The following is a 24670-nucleotide window of genomic DNA, read 5'->3' as shown; positions in this document are numbered from 1 at the left end:
AAAATATAAAATATTCCTCATTTAAGAACTAAAATCTTTTGCTTAACAAAAGCATGTGATAGAGATTGTTTTTCAGGCTTATTATCATGCAGTGGTCTATTGGTAGTGGTATTTCTGTTTATCCAAGGGATAATTAAGTGATATTTGACATGGCAATGTAGACAAGGATTCATATGTTATATCAATTCAATTACCTGATGCCTTTTTGGTGCGTTCATTGGTCGCTTTTGTCTCCCCCTCCCTTCCATCTTATTATCTATAATTTGTGTAAATTTTTATCAGTCACCTACGCAAATAATCATGAATGTTGTAGAAACTTCTTCGGAAAAGAGCAAGACAATTAAAAAACACGTACATTGCTATTGTTTCAATGGAAGGTATTCTGTAATGAGGCTTATTTATTTCAAACAAAGTATGTAATATTTGATTTTGTCAGGCGCTATCATCTTTTCTAAAGGTAAACACACAGGTGTATTTGTTAATGGAAGAGCATGTTATAAATTACCCATTCACACATTTCTGTAGAAAATTTCCCCGCTGGCCAATTATCACCCCCTTTAAAGGGGCTTTTGAAATTAATGTTTTACTACATAATTTATGTAACCTATTTTTACGTCATTAAGTCATAAGTCAATTTGATCGTTGAAATACAAATTTCTTTGGGAATTTGCGAGATGACATAAAATGTTTCGTGTAATAGATATGGTCTGCTATAAGTACTATAACAACAATCGATTGCACTCGAAATAAATATTTACTCGGAACCAAACAGATAGGATACCTATCATGAGTTTATCACTTTTTCGACATGGCATCGTTTTATTTTATTTCAACATCACAACAAACCAAGGCTCGTTATATTAATGAAATGAAATAACTAGAGTTGATATTATGCAATAGTCAACTTTCACTTATTATGAAACATATTTATATTATTATAATGAACACCTAATAATTAATATGTTTGACGATGCATAACCTTATCTTTAGTTAATTTAAGGTTAAACTTGTCATATAGCCTGTTTGTGATGATTCTGTTTGATTTGTTGTATACCTATTTTCACTTGAGACTCAAGATCACTTTTGATCCGATTTTTAAAATGTTTTAATTTGTTATCTGCTATCTACATTTACTAAAATAGGGGGAAAACAAAGCACAAAAACAAACTAGTTTAAATCCGCCCTGTCTTGTTGTCCATATTTGATATATAACGATTTATTCGCCTGTTTCGGTGCCTGTCGATGGCATGTTTTAGTTGTGTGAAACTCTTCACCGTTTATAGAAGATCTCCGGTCTTGCTTTGGCTGATAATTTTGTAGAGTTGCTATCATTTTGATTTATTTCTTGTTTTAACTTTCCTCCCAAAGTGCCGTCGAATGGAATGCACCTGAACTGTTTTTATTGAATTGAATGCTTTCCTTGTAAGGCTTTAATTCAAAATGCATATGCCTGTGGTAAATTTGTCTTAGAGTTTGAAATGTTCTCCATCTATGACTGTTTGTATGCCGTAAACGCTACACGGTGTACTCTAGGTTAAATAACATTTAAGTTGTTTCGAAACTTGTACATAAACGAAGGTCTAATATTACAAGTTATCTGACGAGACACGAATGAAATATTCTCTGTGACGAGGCTGTGACAAGCATTTTCATCAGCTTGGGCCTAAATCGGTTATGAAATTGTTGCACTGTTGTCTTTATACTGTATTAATTTTTAAACGAAATCGACGTTTTAAGAAAAAAAAACGACATCTTGGCAACTTCGAAACATTATAACGGGTGTGACGTACCAATAGAGATTTATTAAGTCAGTGACCTTATAACACTTGTAAATATTCGGTCAATCGTTTTTACTTCTGAAATAGAACGGTTACAGCATAAAGGTTTTCATCCTTTTGATCATTTTAAATTTATGGTACGATTTATTTAAAATTTATTCATTATTATCGAGCACAAATTACTATAACTCTCAAATGATAATACGAAACAAAAATTTTTAAAACGACAAAAAAATATTACAAAATGTTTACCTTTGTGTCAGTTATTATTCCGATAATGCATATTGAATCCCTTTGGTAGAAATTTTTTTTTTAAATCTGTCTTTGTTTACTTATTTTTTTTCTCAAATAACATTCTTGTATTTCTGGTATTAAAATCAACGGACAAATACAATTATCACATATTTTTTAATATTTTTATGTATATTGAACTAAATATTTTTGCTTTAAAATACACACTATAAAGTAAGACAGATTTCTGTCAAAACAGACGCACAAATACTTCATGAAAGTAGAGTATATAGAAGGCTTCCATCTGTCGATTAACCGTGGTTGCTGAATGTTAAAAGAAAATAAAAGTCGAACCTTTCGGGAATCAGTGTCATTGTTGCTAGATTGCTATCATTTTACACTCACTTGCAATATGATGGATGCCGCTGGACAATGTTAATACTGGTTTTTTGTGAGTTCATATTGCTAGTGATTAAGTTTTTGCTGTTTTCCTTATCTTCACTTTTTATATGGTATCTATTTCATTCAACATGCTACATTGCGTAGTTTTCTTTTTTTCACGTTGTGGCTATGTATTTGGATTTTTACTTATTTTAAGTGCACGATTGTTCACGCTTTGATATTCAAACGTTGCAATGCAAATGAGAAGAGCTAGATTATCAGTACGTTTTAATCTTTTTCGCAATTACAAACGCCAATTGTGGCATTGAAAGAGTAATCAAGAGAACCAAGGTTATAGCGGTAATCAAAAGAATATAATCCAGGGACAAAGACGAGACATGGAAAACAGACACACACAACAAAGAACATAAAGTAACTAAAATCATACATACAAAGTAACAAAAATAAATGAGCAACGGTAGGGTAAGCGTCCTCTGCTTTTCTAGAAACACCCGCCGAGTTGCTCATAAAAAGTCAAGTCCGGGGTAGACAAACGAGGAAAGGTAAACTATGACCCGTTGAATAAATCAATCTTGTAGCAACATAACCCTGTTCCAGAAGCCTATTTGTTACATTTCTAGCGCGATCCAAAAAGTCTGTGTAGCTTCGGCAAGCTCTGGCATAACGTATGAGTTGTGATATGAATACTCCATATGCAGGAGCCGAAGGTATGTTGCCACAGATGAAAGGAAAGCTGACAATTTTGAATGAAAAGTCATCACGTTTGTCGTAAAGTTTGGTCAATAGTTTTCCTTTACCATCGATTTCTAAGTGTAGGTCAAGATATGAGGCTGACTTCACAGTGTCTGTAGTATCCTTTATCTCAAGTTCTTTTGGGTAGATGCGATGTTGACATCATGCACAAACGTATACGTTCTTGTATGAAACATTAAAAAATAAGACAATTTGCCCTTTCATGATTAAATAGTTTTGATCAAAGACAATTTTCCAATACTATCTAGAGCAATAATTTGATTTCGTGATAACAATTAACCTTCAATCAATGGGATACATGTTTCCTCGACCCACCTATTTACACAAAATGTTGTAGTTCACATTATCAAGTGTTTGTACTTCTGATCATACAATCGGTGTAATGGCTAGTTGATATATAAAATAGAGAAAATCGGTCAACGGACATAACTTAACATCACGCGACATCACATGACATTACCATTCTTTTCTCATGTCGAAAAGTAATTTCTGTTAATTTGATTAAATGTTTTTGGAAATGAAGTTGATATATAGAATTAAATAAAAGTTAATTTGGTACTTTTGAATTCACCATATAAAATGATGACCAAAAGAAAGTAATCCAGGGACAAATACCAGAAATGAAAAACAGACATACACAACAAAGAACATGAAGTAACTAAAATCATACGTACAAGGTAACAAAAGCAAATGAGCAACTCGGACTAAACACTGGGAGCATTAACCAGGTGCTCCGGTAGGGTAAGCGTCCTCTGCTTTTTAGAAACACCCGCCTAGTTGCTCATAAAAAGTCAAGTATGGGGTAGACGAAAGAAAAAAAGGTAAACTATGACACAGTAAATAAATCAGTTTTCATGTTTAACGTGATATTGAAAGTGGTTAAATTAAGAAATAAACCACGGAAACTCCATTTAATCATTGTTTTACCAAGGGCTGACCCTGTTTGATGCATTATTTTATCCTGAGCGACACCTAGGGGTAAATTATCGACATAAATGACCAGCCTGTGGTAAATCAATAATAAAATGGAGTTTCTGTGATTTATTTCGATTCTTACAACTAACAAGAACAATGTATTAAATTGTCTGCAGTATGCGCCATCATGTATGGAAACAAACAATAACAATCGTCAATAAATTTCACTGTCCATGAGTAAAAACTGTGACCCTATTTTGCAAACAACTATTATTATACAGGACATATTTGTTCATATTTGGCTATAAGCATTACGCTATATTAGTTGAAATGGTCCATTGGTTACATTCTTTTGATTTCCGCTTCAATCTTGGTTCCCTTGATTACTCTTTCATCATAAAATTAATGTTACATGATATGATAAACCGAGCTCCATTACGTATTTTAGATAAAACAGCGCATTTGCACAATCGTCTACTTTCAAAAATGTCTTTATTTCCGCCAAAATATTTTTAGCCATTCAAAGTTCGTTCTGATCTTTTATCTACATACGAAGCTCCATCCATATAATTTACAAGTAATATGAAGTGTAAGTTTATAACATAATAAGACCTTCAATGGTTACAGTGACTTATCAATAACTAACTGGTTGAACCCGACTCATTTTAGTTTTTTGTTGTTTTTTTTTATAATGGAAGATCAGCAAAACTTTCAACAACAGTGGTTATGCATTACATGTTGTAACACTAATTTTAGGTTGAATTTCTCAAATACACGACATATGCCTGAGCATTTAAAAAAATGAAACTTAGGTTTTATGTGATTAAAAAAACTTTCCAACTTTTGTGATTTATTAAAGATTTTGCAAATAATTGTAAAACATCTAATTGCACATTTCACACACTCGATTTTAGATAAATATAAGTTATCTCATTCATTTCAAAAACAAGCATTACTCTTTTGAATTTTGAATTTTTTGTCTCCGGAACGAATAAATATTAAATTTAAATGGTCCATATAGCCCAAGAAGATGGTATATCACATAGTAAGTTACTGGGCGCAATTCGGTAAAATAAAATGAATTGTTTGTATATGACACAATACGAGCTATAGATAATAATTAATTATACGGGTGGTTGATCCAGAATTATCTTATTGTAAATATAGATATAGAGATTAGAAATATTTTGGTGTCTTTGGGTTTACAAATGCTAGTTTGACTTTTATGAATAATTCAAACTACAAGCGATTCAGTCATCATTAAGCATAAATGTGAGTACAAACTATATAATAAAAACAGAAAATATTCTTCTTGTAATCAAACATCTCTGAGAAAACGTTTCTTTTTTCAAAAATGTTCATTAACATTCTCAAAAATGAATCCTTAGATTAATTAAAGGAATTATGTGTAAATTTTTTTTAGATATTGTAGAAACGAAGACTTTAAACAAAAGAGAAGATGATCAAGATTATGCTCATACTTATGACGGTAAGAAATATGTCTTTCAGAATGTCTTATATACTAAAACAGTGATAAATAATAATAGTAATTATATGATTGACCAATAATGACCACCGATTACGGAAGGTCGTGGTGTCAATTCCCAGCCGAGGTATACTTTGAAATTGGTCGACACTGAATCTATACAAAGCAAGATCGAATGGGACTTCTTTGGGTGGAAGAAAATAATGTCCGACAGAAGTCTTATGCCTTCCTGCAAGCTTTCAGTTCTGTATTCAAGCACATTAAACATCCAGGTTTAGCGGTTTGGACTAATGCAAAGCAAATTTGTTCTAATTAAAAATCCTTCTCCTCATAAAATGCATGAAATATCCGTCACTTAACGTATTGCTTAAATCAACAGATTAACCATAACTAATGTGTGATTAGGCTTTTATATTATATGCAGGAAAATAAAACATATTTACGAGTTGTTAAAACTTTGCAAATTTACAATTATTTGCCCACATTTTATTTTACTGATAAATTATTTCTCTGCGATGTTTGTTTATGATTTTTTTCCTCTTCATCGTTATATAACCACCGACATTGACAACTATTCTTTCACACACATACACATTTTAAATATAAACATTGATTAGTTTGCAATGGAATGTTTACTTTTTCAGGCAGTTTTTATGCCAAGCGAACAGGAGACACCCCAGTACTTTTACAGTAAGGCAATATACTGCAAGGAAAATTTGGAATATCAATAAGAAACAAATGACTGAAAATAGAAGATTATGAATTGTATTTGCCACAATAATTCAAACCAATCGATAATTTGAACTTTTAAATATAACATCTAAGGATTAAAAAAGTATAATTAAGAAATAGACTTTTCTTCTTTCTTTATATTACGACTTCTTATGTCTATAAATAATAAATTTACATTTACTATGTCTGTTTTATTTATTTTATTTGATAGTTTTTTTTCTAAATCGAACGAACTTCGAGAAAATAGATACAATGTCTGCAGCTACCGATACTTGTTTAACAATCTTTGTTCGAAACTAAAAAAAGCTGTACTTATTTTATTTTTCCATTTCAATCCTTTTTGAAAATTCTTATTTTCCTAGCTTGTATGGAAGATGGCAGAATAGTTCTACGCGGGTTTTCGGAACAATCCAGTATAGAAATTACTAACGCAACTCATAAAGGCGCTGTCATTTCATTACCAGAAGCTTGTAAACAATTGATAAAAGATGATAAACTTGGTCACATTCTTATACCTGCCGAATGCAGCAATGGGACAGACAGTTCGGTACGACAAAATTACTGAACACTAATCCCATTCATGATCAAGTCAAGTCCAAAATAAGTCTTGCATAAAAGATATTACACCGCGGAGCAGCTGGTTAAATCTAGGTTTTACACTGCGCTAAACCTCCCTCTCCCATCGCGTCGTGAATATACCAGTGGTATTGAAAAGCATTAGTACCATGGTTCATGCCCCCAGTTCTTATTGGAGTCCGAGTTGCTAATTTGCTTTTGTTACTTTGTATATATTTTTTGTTACTTCATGTTCTTTGTTGTGTATGTCTGTATTCCATGTTTGGTCTTTGTCCCTGAATTACATTCTATTGGTTTCCGCTAGAACCTTGGTTTCCTTAATTACTCATTAATTTGAACATTTGTCAAGACTCAAATACTAAATATTATTCAACAGTTTTGAATTGTAATATAAAACTGTAAATAAGATTATATCTTATTGGTTGGCAAATTATATAGGAACGTTTCGTCACAGCTGGCACTAGCTTCAATTTAATCAACCAAATCGCAATTTGTTTTTATTTTATTTCAAAGGAGGACAGGATTATTACATTCAAGTCATTTGACAGTGGTATAGATGAAGTTACCGCTCCACCTTCTCCCGCGGTGCCCTATTCAGCAGGACAAGATCACCACAACTTCAAAATCGAATGTAAAAAAATACAAGATGGAGGGGTGCAGAACCATGTTATCGGTCATATAGGGGTAGGGTAAGTCATAAAATTGAAAATGGTTTCTTCTATTCTTACAATTTCTGACAGCTTAATCATTCAATGTAAACCCCGATATGTTTTTTTTCGGCATTCGCATTGGCTTAGTAACTTTAATTGCAATATTTTAGATTTAATAAGAAATTACAGTGAAAACATTTTTTGGTGTCTTGATTCGCGTGTAAATTTTGCATAAACGTTCGATCAGACCGATACACTTATCTTTCTGAAAACGATTCCAATTCCTGAAAAAAACAGCTACTCATTTTATCGACATTACTATTTCTCAGAAAAATGTCATGCTAAAAGCAGCAATTATATTCAATCAATCAGTTAGCCGATTGTAAAGTAAAGAAGGATTTAAGAGCTACACAAGTAAGTGTTTGGTAAATACTTAGTATCCTAATTAGTCATAAAAGATTGATATGATGGCTACAAGGGAAAGCGTTTGATATTCAGGTTATTAATCATAATACGTTTAAGGTGGAAAACTATTACACATCAATGAACCGGGTTGAAGAATTCTGTGTTATAGATATCAGTTGTTAAAGTTTTGAAACGATAACATTAAACTGTCAACAAAATAAAATAACTTTTTGTGTAAAAAAAGTTGTATCATCTATCATTAAATGACAGTTTTAACATGTGATTTGTATTTGATATCGTACAATGCAACTTATTGCCATTGTATATAGGACGCCTTGGGGCTGGATAAAACCGGATTAAAGAAATCGGCATATGTTATGCTGCAACTGCTACTTCTCTGATAAAACAATTGATGCAACGTTTGAGTCCGATTTAAAATTGCTGGAACACCTAACTAACAAGACGATGTCGTGTCCCAAATTATGACGGATATAAGTATTGCAACTTTGGTAGCCATTACAATACGAGCACACTAAAAAGTGTCGATCTATACTTTTTTTCTGTGTGCTATCAATTTTGGCAACTTCAATACTCCAAAGTTGGTAATTTACCAATATTTTAATAATACAATTTTTAAGGTCATTTTCCTATCAACGATGAAGCAGATAGAAAGTTCGTGTTCCTCGTATTTAACAAAAGTTGGACTTGCGATATATATTTGCAGCTTTAACACGAAATTGATTTTTTTTCAAAAACTTACTATGACTTTATTATTCCTTCAATAAGTCTTCGCTTTGTAATTCTTCACAAAATCCATTATACAATATGAGTGACTCGTTTGTTCCAAAATATACACCTGAATTATTTTGCATTGATAGGCTACGACTAAATGCAGATATATAGATTCCATCATTTCAGTGATGAAGTTAATATACAACAAAACTTCAACGACATCGGGAGAGTTGAAATGAGGTTTAAAAGCGAAAAAGCTGAATCTGAGGCTGTTTTGAATAACCTACCCGATACTTCGACTGTGTTTATTGGTGATAAATTCTACATGTATTTGAAATACATGGGATCTCAAGGTAATTTTATTATTATCATATTAAAACTAGATAGTTATCCATGCCAATGTTATTGCAAAAAATAGAATATGGCATCAAAATATAAGCAAGCAATTCAAGGGATGAAACAAGTATCAATGTTTAAATAATTCTTACTCATCCTGATAACAAAACAACAATTATTCATCCAACTCTGACAATTGAGTAATGGGTTTCATTTACATTTATCGTTCTATAAAGCATGGATAACAAACACAGAAAGATAAAACATTTTATCAATATTAGATTACTCTTACAACCCATTGATATAATATTTAATTTAAATGCTTAGTATAAGTATTTGTAAGAATCAGACAAAATAGGTATACTCAGAAATATGCCTGTAAAAAAAACATCAATCCTATAACATGATTTAACTTAAAGATGATTTCTTTTATATAGAAAGGACACCAATTCATCTCTGCATCACTAGATATGCTCAAAGGTTTTTGACAGAGTTATTTGCCATCAAAATGTTCATTTTCAATGTATTTCAAGCAAATTATAACTTCATTTATCGGCATTATATGACAGAAAATACTCCCTTTTCCTTGAATTTGATGGTGCAAATTGTCCAAAACAGTTTCAAACTGGTGGGTTTTTTCATATCATGTTTCGACTCTGCCTGATTTTTATTGAGAAAGGCACTTAACAGACAGTGGTCTGATTTAGCAATACTACTGCGTTTTCTTCTGGTAAATATTTTCAAATGTACTTTGAAAACAATGTCGTTCACATTCGTAAAATTTCATGAAATATTAGCCTATTGAATGTAATTTTGTTTGTATGATTAATCGGGCCAATATATTTTTTTAACTTTTCAAAGTTTTGTAAGAGATAGTGACTTCATCACTGTTTATATCTGAGCCCGTCCTTGCGTCTCACCTAATATGAACCGTGATAAAGAGTAATCAGTGGAACCTAAATGTAATCAATGGAATCAAGATTCTAGCGGGAAAACAAATGTAATATAAGGATAAAGACAGGATATGGAAAACAAGAAACACACAACAAAAAACATAAAACAACCAAATTAATACATACAAAGGAACAAAAGTAAATAAGCAACTCCGACTCTACTAAAAACTGGGAGGATGGAACAGGTGCACCGTGGGCGTCCACAGCTTTCTATAAACACATGCCGAGTTGCTCATAAAGATTCAAGTCCAGGGTAGACGAAACAGGAAAGGAAAAACTATGACACGTTAAAAAAAATCAGTTTTCATTGTGTAGATGGATACACCGTTACGATCACAAGTTCATGATGACGACCATAAAGCTTCTGTAGTGATGTTTCCAATCTTGTAGAAATATGAACCTGTTCCAGAAGCCTAATTGTAAAAAGTGTAGGCGATACAAAATGTCTGTGTTGCAATGGCAATCTCTGACATTAAAAATGATAAAGCCTCCGTCAAAACATCCGTTATTACATCTCGCAATATAAATAAAGGTAGTTATTTCTTCTGACACATGAAAACAACATACTGTGTATTGTACTTGTATATTGCTTTATTGACTTTTAGTAGATTTTGGGACAATTTAATTTCTTATATATTTTATTAATGATGAAATGTTTTACTTCATTTAAAAATGCAATGACTCCAGCTAAGATTGCAAGTTTTAATTTCTAAAGTCTAAATGACTTTTTATGAGCAACTCGGCGGGTGTTTCTAAGAAAAGCACAGAACGCTTACCATATCGGTGCACCTGATCCATGCTCCCAGTTTTTAGTCGAGTCCGAGTTGCTCATTTGCTTTGTTACTTTGTATGTATGATTTTAATTACTTCTATGTTGTGCATGTCTGTTTTCCATGTACGGTCTTTGTCCCTGGATTACATTCTTTTGATTGCCTCTATAACCTTGGTTCCCTTGATTATTCTTGAACAAAATGTGGTGTTAAACAAAGCGTTTTATCATTTTAGATTACAAAATATCCCCACAAACATGTATTGCATTTGGTGGAAATACCCGAGCTGTTGCTGAAACTGTTACCACCCAAAACAGTGTGGTTTTATGGACTCGTGAAAAGTACGAATCAATCTTTTAAGGAGTTGAATGTATTTAATTTTTATGACATACAGATCAGTACACGGAAGGAACAATATATTTACGTAAAAATATATCGAATGCAGACCAAAAAAGCATGGTTTTGTCGTTATTTTTTTCTGCACAAATCTACGACTAGCAGATCAATTTGATTGATCTAATAGGGCGATGAATGTATTGGCTTCTCCTAGATATAGATCTGTATACAAGACAGGATGACCTTTCGTCATATTAAAATAGATGTATTCAGACCAAAAGTACATTAAATTACCTTTTACATTGGCTGTGTCTAAATTTAATATGGATTGGTACTTATTACCTCTACGTGATTCTTGAATAAATATTCGTTGACCTCCTCATTTCTATCAACAAAATATCTGAAAAGTGGAATCTGCTGCATGCTATCATTATCTTAAATAAATTTAAATAGCGTCATGCTAAAGGTAATATGAAAATTACCGAACACTAATCCGATCCATAATCAAGTCAAGTCGAAAACTAATTTGGCAAAATAGATAATATACTAGCGGAGCAGCTTGTACCGCAAAGTCCTGGCTTGGTATAGGCATTTCAAACAAAATTGTCGGTTCAATCTAGGTTTTACAGCGCCATATACCTCCCTCATCCTTTGCAGGGTGAATCTACCAGTGGCAATTAGATAACATTTACATGCTATTGTGTCATGATCGCAAAATCAATGGTCAGGGAGAACAATTTACAAAACATAAATCATTACTCATTATTTCAGAAGAAACTGAGTATTTTTTCAACCAAGGAATGATATCTTAAAAAGAATTTGGTAAGTTGCCTTTTGAGACGTGATTCCTCATACCCCTGATGAGGAATCTGTTACGCAGATAATTATGGCGTTCAAGGAAATCAGAATTGTTATTACTTGCTCAAGCATAGTGAATCACCTGTGAAATTTATACGCCTTATGCGGGAGATGAAGGTATCTTGCTGCACGGATAAGGATAATTTATAATAAAAAAAAACTAATGTCGTCTCATTTATCATAAATCTTCATGCTGAGAAAGTTTACTTTTTTCGCCATAACAAATTTGTAAAAATACAACCCGTTTGAACAATTTTAACTTTGAGACTTAGATCAATATGTTATTTTTGTAATACATTTTTATCCTAATAATCTTCAAAAACTGAGCTTGTGATTGCTATTTCAATAAACAACATTTAGCTAAACACTTTATCTCAGTGCTCATAGATATCTCAGATACTCAGATATCTCAGTAGATTTTAATCTAATGGGAAATAAATTTAAAGCCTAATTTTCCTTTACAATTCGAATAAAATATGCAAAGATAAAAACTTAATAATAAATATAGTTTAAAATGCAGCAGATCAAACGCTGAAGGTTTATGTGTGAAGAAACAATATCGCCCTAATTTCTACCTAATAATAGTTGAAGTTTAAATGGAAAACGCAACTTTGAAGGCCATAAAAATATATCGAATTGAATTTGTTTTGTTGTGTTATCAAACTATCATTTTAAAGTTTTAAAGATTGTAAAATTGTTTTAAATTCTGCGCTTTGCAAGAAACGTTCCTAATTGCAAATCCTTCCTGTGTGTAAATAATACTTGTGTATCTTCTAAGGTGTCTTGTATAATTCATTGATTTTTACTTTACTTTTTGTTTGTAAGCTGTGCTTCATTGGCATCGAAAAATTACCACCTCATGAGGAACTTTGTCAACCTGGACAATAAGATTGTTTACGTTGAGATGTATGGGTTTAATTTTGCCACAAATGGTGATGTGACGATTCAATGTGATGTTACAGTATGTCGCAAAGATGATAAGAATAAGCATTGTAATCTTAATGTAAGTAGTGCTCTCATGATACTTAGTGTAAGTTTCAAAAGTTAGTAATATAACCAAGTGTTCGAAACTTAAAATTCTGTTTCATCATATGTCATTTAGTTTTCACAAATATAATTAACTCACCATTCCATGTTTACCCCGGACTTGACTTTTTATGAGCAACTCGGCGGGTGTTTCTAGAAAAGCAGAGAACACTTACCCTACCGGTGTTTCTGGTCCATGCTCCCAGTTTTTAGTGGATTCCAAGTTGCTCATTTGCTTTTGTTACTTTTGTATGTATGAATTTAGGTACTTTATGTTCTTTGTTGTGTATGTCCGTTTTCCATGTTTGGTCTTTGTCCCTGGATTACATTCTTTCGATTACCGCTATAATGTTGGTTCCCATGATTATTCTTTAATTAGACCACTAAGTGGTATTAAGATCAAACAAAGATTTCTCTTCTATGGATTGGAAAATATTTCATTGGGTTGGTGTATGTCATTATTTTTAATACATTAAAGAACGGTAAATTTGGACTTTCAATCATAAATGATTCTTGATCAACTTTTTAATTTGATTTTTTCCCGTTTCCTCGTTACAAAATTATGATATTAAATTGCAAAAACTCTGCCATGTCTCCCTCGCATCATTACATCTTCGCCGAAATTAAAGAATATGGAAACCATTTGACCAATCTCTAGACTCATCACCGTGCACTCATGGATTTTTAATGCACCGTAATTACTGTATTATAGTCTTCGTGTTCGCCTCATGTGGACGTAAAATAATATTAGAAACGTTTTGGGTGCTTTTAGATAACACAGAGAATGTTTACCCTACCGATGATTGGTCCTTGTTCCCAGCTTTAAGTGGAGTCGGTGCCTGTTTGTACGTGTATTTTGTTCATTTCATGTTCTTTGTTTTTGTGTCTATCTTCGTCTAGTCATCATCCCCGGATTATGTTCCTTTTAAAAAGCATCTGTATCTCGAGTCCATGCTTTCCTTATCGTACTTCTCTTTTTTTTTTTTGTCTAGTTGAAGTCATTTTAATGTGAATAATGAAAACATTTTTAGTGTGAATAATATGTCATTAGCAACTTTTCATAAGTAGCAATACAAATCGATCAAACTGGGGAAATCCATCGGTAATGCAACGCCGGGTACGACTTTTGGACACAATACCAAGCAGAACAGATCGTACAGCAGATCGTATAGCATGAAACAATAAAGAAGTACACAAAAACTATACGAACCCCACTAAAACGGAGCGAACTTGGGTACTTTGTAATGGTGAGCGATTCCCGTTAGGCTGCCCATTTATGGCCAAGGATCATTTTTGTGTTGTCTTCGTCGTGTTCTCTTTTGTTTACTTCAATTATTGTTATTAGGATGTTTTTATGTTTATATCTCTTTGTTGTTTTTATTAATATATTTTTTCTTGTTCATCTTCTTCGCGAATTGTGAAAACACTAAACCTAAAGTAATATGTAAGAAATAAAGCTTAATTGAATTGATTTACACTATAAAGTAACAATGTTCAAACAAATTATAGGCGAAGTGCTCTAATAGCGCCACGTGGAGAATGAAAAGAAACACTGGTGTTTCTAGGAGAAGTGTGAAGGCGACAGGAACATTACAAATACGTTCAAGAGACGTCAGTGATTATAATGCTGCAGGTATGGTAATACTACCCACCCTATTAAATGCGGTTTCGAACGGTCGTGTGTTCCATCTATAAAGAATTTAGAATGTTGACGTCGCCCATTTACATGTAAAGCCAAAAGATAAGCTATAAAAAAACATTTTTATACAATTTATTTGGCAACATCCATTCAGTACCTGCGTATGGACTATTCATATCACAACTCATACGTCATGCCAGAGCTTGCCTTAACTACGCACTAGACTTCTTACAGTTAGGCTTCTCGAACAGAGTTATGTTGCTACAAGATTATAGTCATCACTACAAAAGTTTTATTGTCGCCATCATATTCTCTTAGATTAACAAAAGTAAATGAGCAACTCGGACTCCACTAACAACTGGGAGCATGGACCAGGTGCACCGGTAGGGTAAGCGTCCTCTGCTTTTTCTAGAAACATCCGCCGAGTTGCTCATAAAAAGTCAAGTCCGGAGTAGACGAAAGAGAAAAGAAAAACTATGACACATTAATCAGATAAGTTTTCATGGTGCTGATGGATAAACCGTAACGATCTCCGAGTTCACGACGACGACCATAAAACTTCTGTAGTGATGACTTCAATCTTGTAGCAACATAACCCTGTTCCAAAAGCCTAATGGTAAGAAGTCTAGCGTGATACAAAAAGTCTACGTAGTTGCAGCAAGCTCTGACATAACCTATATGTTGTGATATGAAAACTCCATACGCAGGTAAAGGAATGTTGCCACAGATGAAAGGAATGTTGATAATTCTAAAAGAAAACTCATCACGTTTGTCGTAAAATTGTCAAAAGTTTTCCTTTACCGTTGATATCTAAGTGTAGGTCAAGATATGAGGATGTCTTCACAGTGTCTGTATTATACTTCATCTTAAGTTAGTAGACCTGGGGTAACCCCTAAAATGTCCCAAAATTCAATTTTCTTTAAATTTGTACATGATATTACACCAATTGGGGGCATCATTTGTCAAATTGTAAAGACAATTCACCGTGAAGATTTTGAACAATGAGGACCAAAATATTTCTATTTTTTTTAAATATGAATCATTGGCCAAACTGCGCAATATTTGGTATTTTAGGGTCATTTTGTTAATATATTTAATTAAATAACTGAATATTAAGTCATATACACTTTAAAAGGATTGATATAGCAGATTCAATATCGAAATTTATTCTTTCCATTTTGTAGAAGAGATACTAGGCTCATAGTTTATCAAAATAACATAAAAGGGGGTGATTCTCAGCTATTGGCTTATATAAAAAAATCTCTATTTTGCAAACAAATCATAATTCAGTATTCGTAAAAAGCTGAGATTATATGGACTATTCATATCACAACTCATACGTTCTCCCAGAGCTTGCCTTAACTACGCACTAGACTTCTTACAGTTATGATAATTAATAAAAAACAATTTCAGAAAAGTTCACCGTGTAGTTTTTTAATGCTTTAATGATAGTAGGGTAAGGCATTGAATTATTCTTTGATAAATATTCATTATGGCTAAAATCGTTTTAATATTCAACAGGATTGCCAAGTAACAAATTATGATGACTGTATTGATGAAAGAGCATTGCTAAGCACAGCTTTAGTTAACGCTGTTGCAAATTAATGCCACTCAAATATTTATACTTCTGCACGAAGTTGACAAAGTTATATGTTTAACGTAATTCAATGCTGGATATAGTATGCTGAAAAGTAATCAAGGGAACCAAGGTTATAGCGGTTATCAAAAGAATGTAATCCAGGGACAATGATCAGAAATGGAAAACAGACACAACAAAGAACATAAAGTAACTAAAAGCATACATACAAAGTAACAAAAGCAAATGAGCAACTCGGACTCCACTAAAAACTGGGAGCATGGACCAGGTGCACCGGTAGGGTAAGCGTCCTCTGCTTTTCTAGAAACACCCGCCGAGTTGTTCATAAAAAGTAAAGTCCAGAGTAGAGCAAAGATAATAGAAATTATAGAAAATTATAGAAATTATAGAAAAGGTATATTTTTTAACTCTAAAGCCGTACTGCCTCATGACAGAGGCCATTTCATACTTCAACTTTAATATTATATCTAAAGGAATCTTGATTTGTCGTTAAAGTATCATTTCAATTGTTTTTCCACCTTATTAAAAATCTTCCTCAAAGTACCCATTTGAAAGAGTACTCACGGGAACCAAGTTTATAGCGGTAAGCAACAGAAAGTAATCCAGGAAAAAGACCAGACATGGAAAACAGAGATACACAACAAAGAAAATACAGTAACTAAAATCAAAGATATAAAGTAACAAAAGCAAACGAGCAACTCGGACTCCACTAAAACTGGGAACATGGACCAGGTGCACCGGTAAGGTAATCGTCCTCTCCTTTCTGGAAATACCCGCCAAATGTTGCTCATAAAAGGTAAATCCCGGGGTAGACAAAAGAGGAAAGGAAAACTATGACACTTTGAACAAATTAGTTTTTTCATGGCGCAGATGGATACACCGAAACGATCCACGATTTTCTGATGACATGATGATGACCACAAAGCTTCTGTATTGATGATTTCAATCTTGTAGCAACATAACCCTGTTCTAGAAGTTGAACCCTTCCTTGGAGTTATTTCTCTTTAACATTAGTATCACTTTGAAGCTTGCATACTAGGAGTCATTCAAACGATCTAGTGACTACAATCCTTTCAATTTCGATTACCTTCTTTAACCCAGGTCTACTACCTTAAGTTCTTTGGATTAGATGCGATGTATAAAACCTCCGCAGCTAGGTTTTGTTTTAAGATAAAATGTCATCTATATTGAGGAAACTGAGATTAAAGGATGTGGCTAAACTATTTCATTCGGATCAGATCAGCCTCATAAGAGTGAAGGAATAGGTTAGCAAATATTGGCGCACAATTCGTTCTCATTGGAATGCCGACCGTTTGTTGAAATCGCGTCCTCTACTCTGGACAAGTATGTTGTCGATCAAAATTCCAGTATTTTGAAAACATTTTCAAAAATTTGGAACAAGAGTTGGTGTTATTTTTACAAAGTATGAGGAATCTTTACCAAGAATTATATATTTGTAGGTAGATGTAACGCCTTTTTTGGAAAAACAAGGATGTGTGTTTTTGAGTCGGGATTTTAACTGATTATAGGGAATAATAGAATACAGTGCTGAAATATCATAGGTTTTAATGCTATCATTTTCTGATAATAATCTTGAATTGAGGGTCTCCAAAAGATCTTCCGAATTTCGAAAAAAACTCGCTTGTATTACCGTTAAACACATCACTTATCTTTATAATGTGTCAAGCAAGACATTTGATTCTCGTGGGAATAAATTTAATAACAGTAATCTTCTACATACAATGAAATGATACATGATACGATGTTATGTGCAGGAAAAGCTACCCTGACACCAAACTTAATGCAGGTAATCATATTTCAAAAAGCAACAAAGGGAACTAAGTCTCGAGTGAAATTAAGAAAGTATACACCGTGGAAAGACTAGATAGTGAAAATAGACAAACAACAAAGAATATGATATAATCAAAATTACATGTACTGAAAGGAAAGTAAATGAACAAAACAAGCCGGAATCCACTAAGAACCTAAAAATTTGGAGCATATACCAGGTGCATTGTTAGAGTAAGAGTCCTCGCAATTAAATTTATTTCATGTGTAAACATACATTCAACGGATAAATCAATTCATCGAATTTTATATGTGCAACTCATTAAGTAGTTCAATGCTATGCAAGCTTTATCATAACTGTACACTTAATATGTTTTTGTTTACATTTCAGGTGTCTTGAGGCCAGGTTGGCTGTTTATCTTGACAACTCTCCTTTTCATTTCATCTGTTCATTAACTTTAAAATTACAATGCATTGCATTCTAAAACCTTAGTATAGTATTGTGTTGTAGTTTGTGTTTCACTATTGCTGCTGTTGTAGTGGTTGAAGAATAATTAAACAGGATTTATAGTTATATTTCTATGTGTTTATGTTCATTTCTTACAACTAAATGGAAAACTGCCTAGACTACAAGTTTCTATAGTAAAATCAAAATTTATTTTTAACGTCTGTTCAATGAAGTATTGGTTCTAAAAATAGAATTTCCGGACGCTCTCATTATCAATAATACAAACATAGTCATCTATTATTCATGAAAAGTCCTTAATATTTACATTATTTTTACTTCTATTAACATCTTTCAATTTTCAAACGACATATACTTTTTATTCCTTAAATACAGTATGTTAGTCTAAAATAATAAACATATGTAGTGATAATACGTGATATAAACTATGTTTCATAATGAATTATCTGAGGCTAGATAGAAATCTAGAAACCAAAATGTTTTTATGCTTCAGCAAAATATATTTAACCACACACCCGAATCATCAATTTCCTTGATATAACACATTCACTATATAAGCGCAGATGCATTGTACACTTTCTTATCAATAAACTTCTTGACATCAAGACAAAATAAAATTGTATATTTTGGTGATGGCTGTGATATGTCATTTACTTTTCTTAAATAGTCTGTTGTATCTTGTTTGCAGTTTGGGGTTGATCGCACGTGTTCTTTCAATTCATTCTCGACCAGTTCCGCAATTTTCTCGGTAGGGTGATTTCGGCTGTTTATGATTGTTCGAAACGGGTGGTTCTTTTTGTGAAGTTTCGGATTACAATGTTCTTTACCAGCATGCAATCCTTTTGGTAATAAATAGTGTTCTTTTGTGATAACTTGAAATTTATCAAGTTTTTAAACTAATTTCTTTAGTTTGTTTTCATTTTTTTTGTGTGTGTGTGTCACATCGGCCTTTACTTCTTTATAAGTATCACTACTTTCAATTCATTTTTTAATTCATTTGCATATTCCTCTCTATTTAAAATAACTATTGAAAACGTTTTATCGATCGACCGTATCACTATCATCATACAATAATTCGGGCATCGCAACCTCCTCTTCTGTTTGTTACATTAATTTTGAAGTCCCTTTTTAGTCCTTTTATTATATCATCCCTCAAAGTTTCGATGTAGAGATTCAACCATCTTTCCTTATTACATGTCACTGCGGTACGAGGTCGAGTCCCGCGGAGGGAACGACCAAATATTTGCATCGCTTTGACCATCGTTTGAAGTTTTTCAGACCCTTCTATAAGTTTTCTTTATCTTCCTTGTATCAAGTGGATCCGATAGAGCAGTGTAGAGAATGTTTTTCTAATATTCAAGTTATCACAATATTTAAAGCGACAATCTTTAATAATCTTTTTGTGCATACATTCTGTACATTCTGTCCCTTTCCACCTTACCAAGCATCCATCGTTATGGATTAACTAGCCAAACTTCTTTATATATATATATATATATATATATATATATATATATATATATATATATATGAGGTAAAACTTGATAGAATTTATTAGGGAAGGTCGAACCACTACAGACGTTTTATGGTCGTCATCATGATCTCGTGGATCTGCACCATGAAAACTGATTTATTCAACGGGTGGTAGTTTTCCTTTCCTCGTTTGTTTACCCCGGACTTGACTTTTTATGAGCAACTCGGCGGGTGTTTCTAGAAAAGCAGAGGACGCTCACCCTACCGGTGCACCTGGTCCATGCTCCCAGTTTTTAGTGGAGTCCGATTTGCTCATATGCTGTTGTTACTTTATATGTATGATTTTAGTTACTTTATGTTCTTTGTTGTGTATGTCTGTTTTCCATGTCTGGTCTTTGTCCCTGGATTATATTCTTTTGATTACCGCTGTATTCTTGGTTCCCTTGATTACTCTTTTATAAGTTACATTGTATATACCTGATCTTTACAAAGATTTGTTACTATAATAACGTTTAACATACATAGTTTTTATATAAGTATAAGACATGTAAATAGAGGGTCAACACATTCTGGCTGTTTTGAAAATGTAACATGTAAATATCATGTTCATTCTTTTGTAGGTATTAATAGCTCCTGTAGTTCTCAGATATTAGACGTCCCGGTATTCTTATAGTAAATATAGTAAGAAAAATACGTTTAGTTGAAGATATCAAATTTACTTTTAAAGCTGTTACACAAATTGTACTGTAATACAATGCTTTACTGTTATTTCTTGGGAAATAGAAATGGTCAGTACTTCCGAAAGACGACCTTTGAAAATTATAAACGGAAACATTTCTTAATGCCTTCGTGAAAAGTCTATATTATTCTTTATTGCTAGCGGAAAAATATGGGTAAATTGTCACTTTGTTTTTATTAACAGTGTATCTTCTGTTTAAAAAAGCGAAAACATGTCGATGACCACATTTTTTGACATTTTCTGATCTCACATAATTTGTGTTTGATTAAAAACATTTATTAGCTATTGTGTTTCGCTTTTTTAAACATGTTATGGGCAAACCGTTGTATTGCCGAGTTTCTGTATACAGAAACTAGCATCAGACAACTTAGGTCACATCGTGATACCTAGTAACTGCAGTAATAGATCTGATAGTTCGGTAAGATTTATAAAACCCTTGTGTGGTGTATCCATCTGCACCATGAAAACTGAATGATTCATCGTGTCATAGTGTTCCTTTCCTCTTTTGTCTTCTCTTGACTTGATTGCTTATAGCCAACTCGATGGGTATTTCTAGAAAAGAAATGGTCCATGATCATAATTTTGGAGTCCGAGTTGTTCATTTACTTTGGTTATTTTGTATGTATTGTTTTGGTTATTTTTATGGTCTTAGTTGCGTGTGTCTGTTTTTCATGTCTGGTCTTTGTCCCTAGATTACTCTTGCTTTCCTGGAGGGGGTCACTGTTTCCACCAGCCTGACCGTCCACAGCGATTTCGGTTAAGTTTTCTCTGCAACTTTTCAGCATCATATCTACTTGATGTTTGACAAAGATATATATATATATAAGGGTCTGAAAAATTCTCAACGATGTTAGAACTGTCAAATTTTTGTCGTTCCCTCCGCGGGACTCGAACTCCTGTGACATCTATGGCAACACCGCCTGTTATATAGGGCGCTGGACTAGTGCAGGCGGTGTTGCCATAGATGTCACAGGAGTTCGAGTCCCGCGGAGGGAACGACAAAAATTTGACAGTTCTAACATCGTTGAGAATTTTTCAGACCCTTATATATATATATATATATATATATATATATATATATATCTAAAGGTCTGAATATATATATATATGCAAAATCGTGGTTTTCGATTTCAATTTGAAGCGAAATCAATGTCCTGCTGATGATTTGTGTTTAAAAGGTTACTTTGGCGGCTAGTTGTGCTCAGTTTTAACAATGCTTAGCTTTTCTTTTTCTTTACAAAAGTGTATGTTAAATCTGCCGTTTTCTCAGCTAGGCTACATTCGTGTATTGTACCTCTGTTGTTAAATTTGTAGGTAGACAGTACGGTAACTTTTACTTCATTCGACGAAAGATTTTATCATGCGTTTACAACTCAATATTTTAATACCTATACCACTCCATATACAACTCCACCGTTTTCTGCTGGACAAGATAAACACAATTTCAAAACAGAATGCAAAACAAAATGAGATGAGGAGTGAAAGAAAATGCAACTGGTCGAATAGAAGTTGAGTAAGTCGATCTTATTACGGATAAACATACAGAAAATCTAATGCACCGAATGCACACTGGATTTATTTTTCAAGTGTTTAAAATTTATGAAAGATTTTCTGATATGTATTTTTCCGTTCGTTATTTATTGTGTTTTTTATTATTATTATTATTATTAAATCTCGGATGCATTTAAGTCTTTTGAAGAAGTTACAGTTGCAAAACAAAACGCACACTAAGTAAACTGGTTTCATATTATATCATAGATTACTGCGATTTAAGGTTTTGACAGTTTACCTTGATCTGATAGTTTCTTTTTTTTTTCGACCTGAAATAAACATTTCATTTGAGAAAATTTGCACAACTTCGATAAAACTTCGATGAAGTACAAGAAGTAGAAATGAGATTCAAAGATAAAATCTCTTCGGGTATCAGAAATATACTAACTTCACCAGATATTTCGACAGTTTATATTGGAGATAAATTCTACATGTATTTACAATGTACCGGTAAACAGGGTAATGAAATCTAGAATAAATGAACTCATCCATAAACATAAATATTTTGTTAAATTTTGGACATTCTGTCGTTGCTTCATTTTTACATTGAATAACATTAACGTCACCATAACTGTACATATGCTTATTTTTGGCGTCAGTCAGTATGCTAAACAATTAATACGAACACTTTCCCTGATTACTGTTTCAGAGCCGGATCCAGACACTGAAAAGGGATTGTTTCTCAAACAAAGGGGTGCTCGGACATTATTTGCCATATTTTTTTTTCAATTAAAGACATGAAACTTACCCATTTTCAATAGAAAGAGGGTGCAAACTCCCTGGACCCCCCTCATTAGAACTGTACATAAATGATGAGCTTAGTCATGATAAAGAATAGAAGTCAAAGTTTTGACGACATACTTCAAAAGTGAATTCCTTGAGTTTTAGATTGGGACGAAGCGTCAGCATTGTCTTATACATTCAGATGCTCCGAAAGGCTCAAAATCGTTCTGTCGAAAGCCGTATTTAGTAAATGAAGTGAAGTTAGGAATTGATTGTTTGATATTTTAACTGAGACGTACAGTGTGTGTTATTAGTTTAAGTCTCGTTTAATCCCGTTGCTGTGTGAGAAATCAGCAATAAAACAACGTATCGGTGTATTTTACAAAGAAAAGTTTCAGCTCTAACTTTTACATACAAAGCCTAAAATTATATAAGCGATGAAGTCTAGTTGATATGGGGTTTGCAATACGTGGGCTTAGGTATAGGGAAATCAAGGGAACCAAGAATCTAGCGGGAATTGAAAGAAGGTAATCCAGGGATAAAGACCAAAATAACGAAAAAATAATACATAAAAAGCAACAAAAGTAAATGAGCAGATATAGAAAATCATGTCATAGGTTATGATTATGTTTTATAGATAAATTTAATATATTTGTACAGCATATACAATTTCACCTGAAAGTTGCATCGCCTTTGTTGATGATACCAGGAATTCCATGGTACGCAGTCCATGAAACAGCGTTGTTCTATGGACGTACGATAAGTAAGTTTATGAAAATTTTTACCCAAAAGACTGTTTTGCTTTTAAGACGGCACTCAACGCTCTGTATTTGAATGGTAGACTGAGACCCATTCTGGTGAAGCAACAGTCACATGACGAGATTGACGTACCCTATTGCTGCTTGACAATTGGTGTTTATAAATATTATGTTTTGCTGCTGTTTTTTGTTTGTTTGTTTTTTTTTTTTTTTTTGTTTTTGGGGGGTTTGGTTGTGTGTGTGTGTGCTGCTCGAAGTGAAGTATCTATAAAAGTAGGACAAAACATTTTTTCCTTATTTCTCACTTTCCCAAAAACATATGGATAATGTTGAATAATATATATACTGATTTTCCCTCCATGTTTATAGTATATTTACCATTTCTTAAGTTTGAATATATATTAGTGTTTATTTTAGATAAGTATATATTCCCCTACACTAATGTGCCAAAAAACTATTGTCGCAGATGCTGAAAAGAACAGTTACAAATTGGATAACTCCTTCCTTAAACACACTCTCTCTTCTAAATATTTAGAAAAAAAACATAAAGTTAAGACTATCTGGCTTGTTTCTTGTAATAAAATCTAGGGAACCAATTAGTTCTACTATAGGGTGCCTATCCTTTGAGAGATTTAATAAAAAAAATCACAACATGATGACTAATAAACGCAAACTTGCAAATATGTAATTGTAATTGAGTTAATTTTGTAACAAAATTCTTTTTTTTTTTTGCTAAGGTCTGTGCAATTGCAGATAATTAGCAACATTTTTGTTTTGTTTTCATAAGCAATATTGCAAACCCTGGAGAAGAAAAAGAAATGTTGAATCATTCATAATAAAGGTACCTTACACGTACGCTTCTGGGATGTCAGTGACTACAGCAATGCTGGTAAGATTCCTTCTACCTTCTATCAAGTATGAAAATTACTAAGCTTGTTGTAAATGTCTATTAGCCACATACACTAATCTTGTATGTACATAAGCGATGTTTTGTTTT

The 24670-nt window shown here is 32.9% G+C and overlaps 1 protein-coding gene and 1 long non-coding RNA gene across 5 annotated transcripts in view; both read left to right on the top strand.

The window, feature by feature from the left end:
- The window catches only part of LOC148618133 (uncharacterized), a 35775-nt gene that overhangs the window by 10649 nt on the left and 456 nt on the right, over window positions 1-24670 (top strand). Inside the window, exons 5-8 of the long non-coding RNA XR_015922654.1 lie at window positions 20523-20574; window positions 21956-22154; window positions 23576-23678; window positions 24461-24562. This is a non-coding gene — a long non-coding RNA (uncharacterized LOC148618133). The remainder of the gene's footprint in view (window positions 1-20522; window positions 20575-21955; window positions 22155-23575; window positions 23679-24460; window positions 24563-24670) is intronic.
- LOC148618134 (uncharacterized) lies at window positions 4177-18539 on the top strand. Of its 4 annotated transcripts, none has more exons than XR_015922653.1 (11): window positions 5234-5351; window positions 5503-5568; window positions 6210-6255; window positions 6660-6844; window positions 7387-7562; window positions 8847-9013; window positions 10955-11060; window positions 12739-12916; window positions 14449-14572; window positions 17636-17982; window positions 18355-18539. XR_015922653.1 is itself a non-coding variant. In XM_088586027.1 (11 exons), the coding sequence occupies exons 2-10, from the start codon at window positions 5539-5541 to the stop codon at window positions 17692-17694; spliced, it is 1071 nt and encodes a 356-aa protein (XP_088442153.1). In that variant the 5' UTR covers window positions 5234-5351; window positions 5503-5538; the 3' UTR covers window positions 17695-17737; window positions 18355-18539. The 4 variants fall into 4 exon arrangements, 3 of the variants coding, with proteins under 3 accessions (XP_088442154.1, XP_088442151.1, XP_088442153.1); XM_088586027.1 differs by having other exon boundaries at window positions 17636-17737; XM_088586028.1 differs by lacking the exons at window positions 17636-17982; window positions 18355-18539 and adding an exon at window positions 13712-13784 and having other exon boundaries at window positions 4177-5351.

Source organism: Perna viridis, chromosome 5, assembly GCF_037379345.1.
Source record: "Perna viridis isolate PV_CMFRI_1.1 ecotype Kerala chromosome 5, ASM3737934v1, whole genome shotgun sequence".
In the NCBI taxonomy this organism is placed as follows: domain Eukaryota; kingdom Metazoa; phylum Mollusca; class Bivalvia; order Mytilida; family Mytilidae; genus Perna; species Perna viridis.
This window is presented reverse-complemented; position numbering and strand designations above follow the sequence as displayed.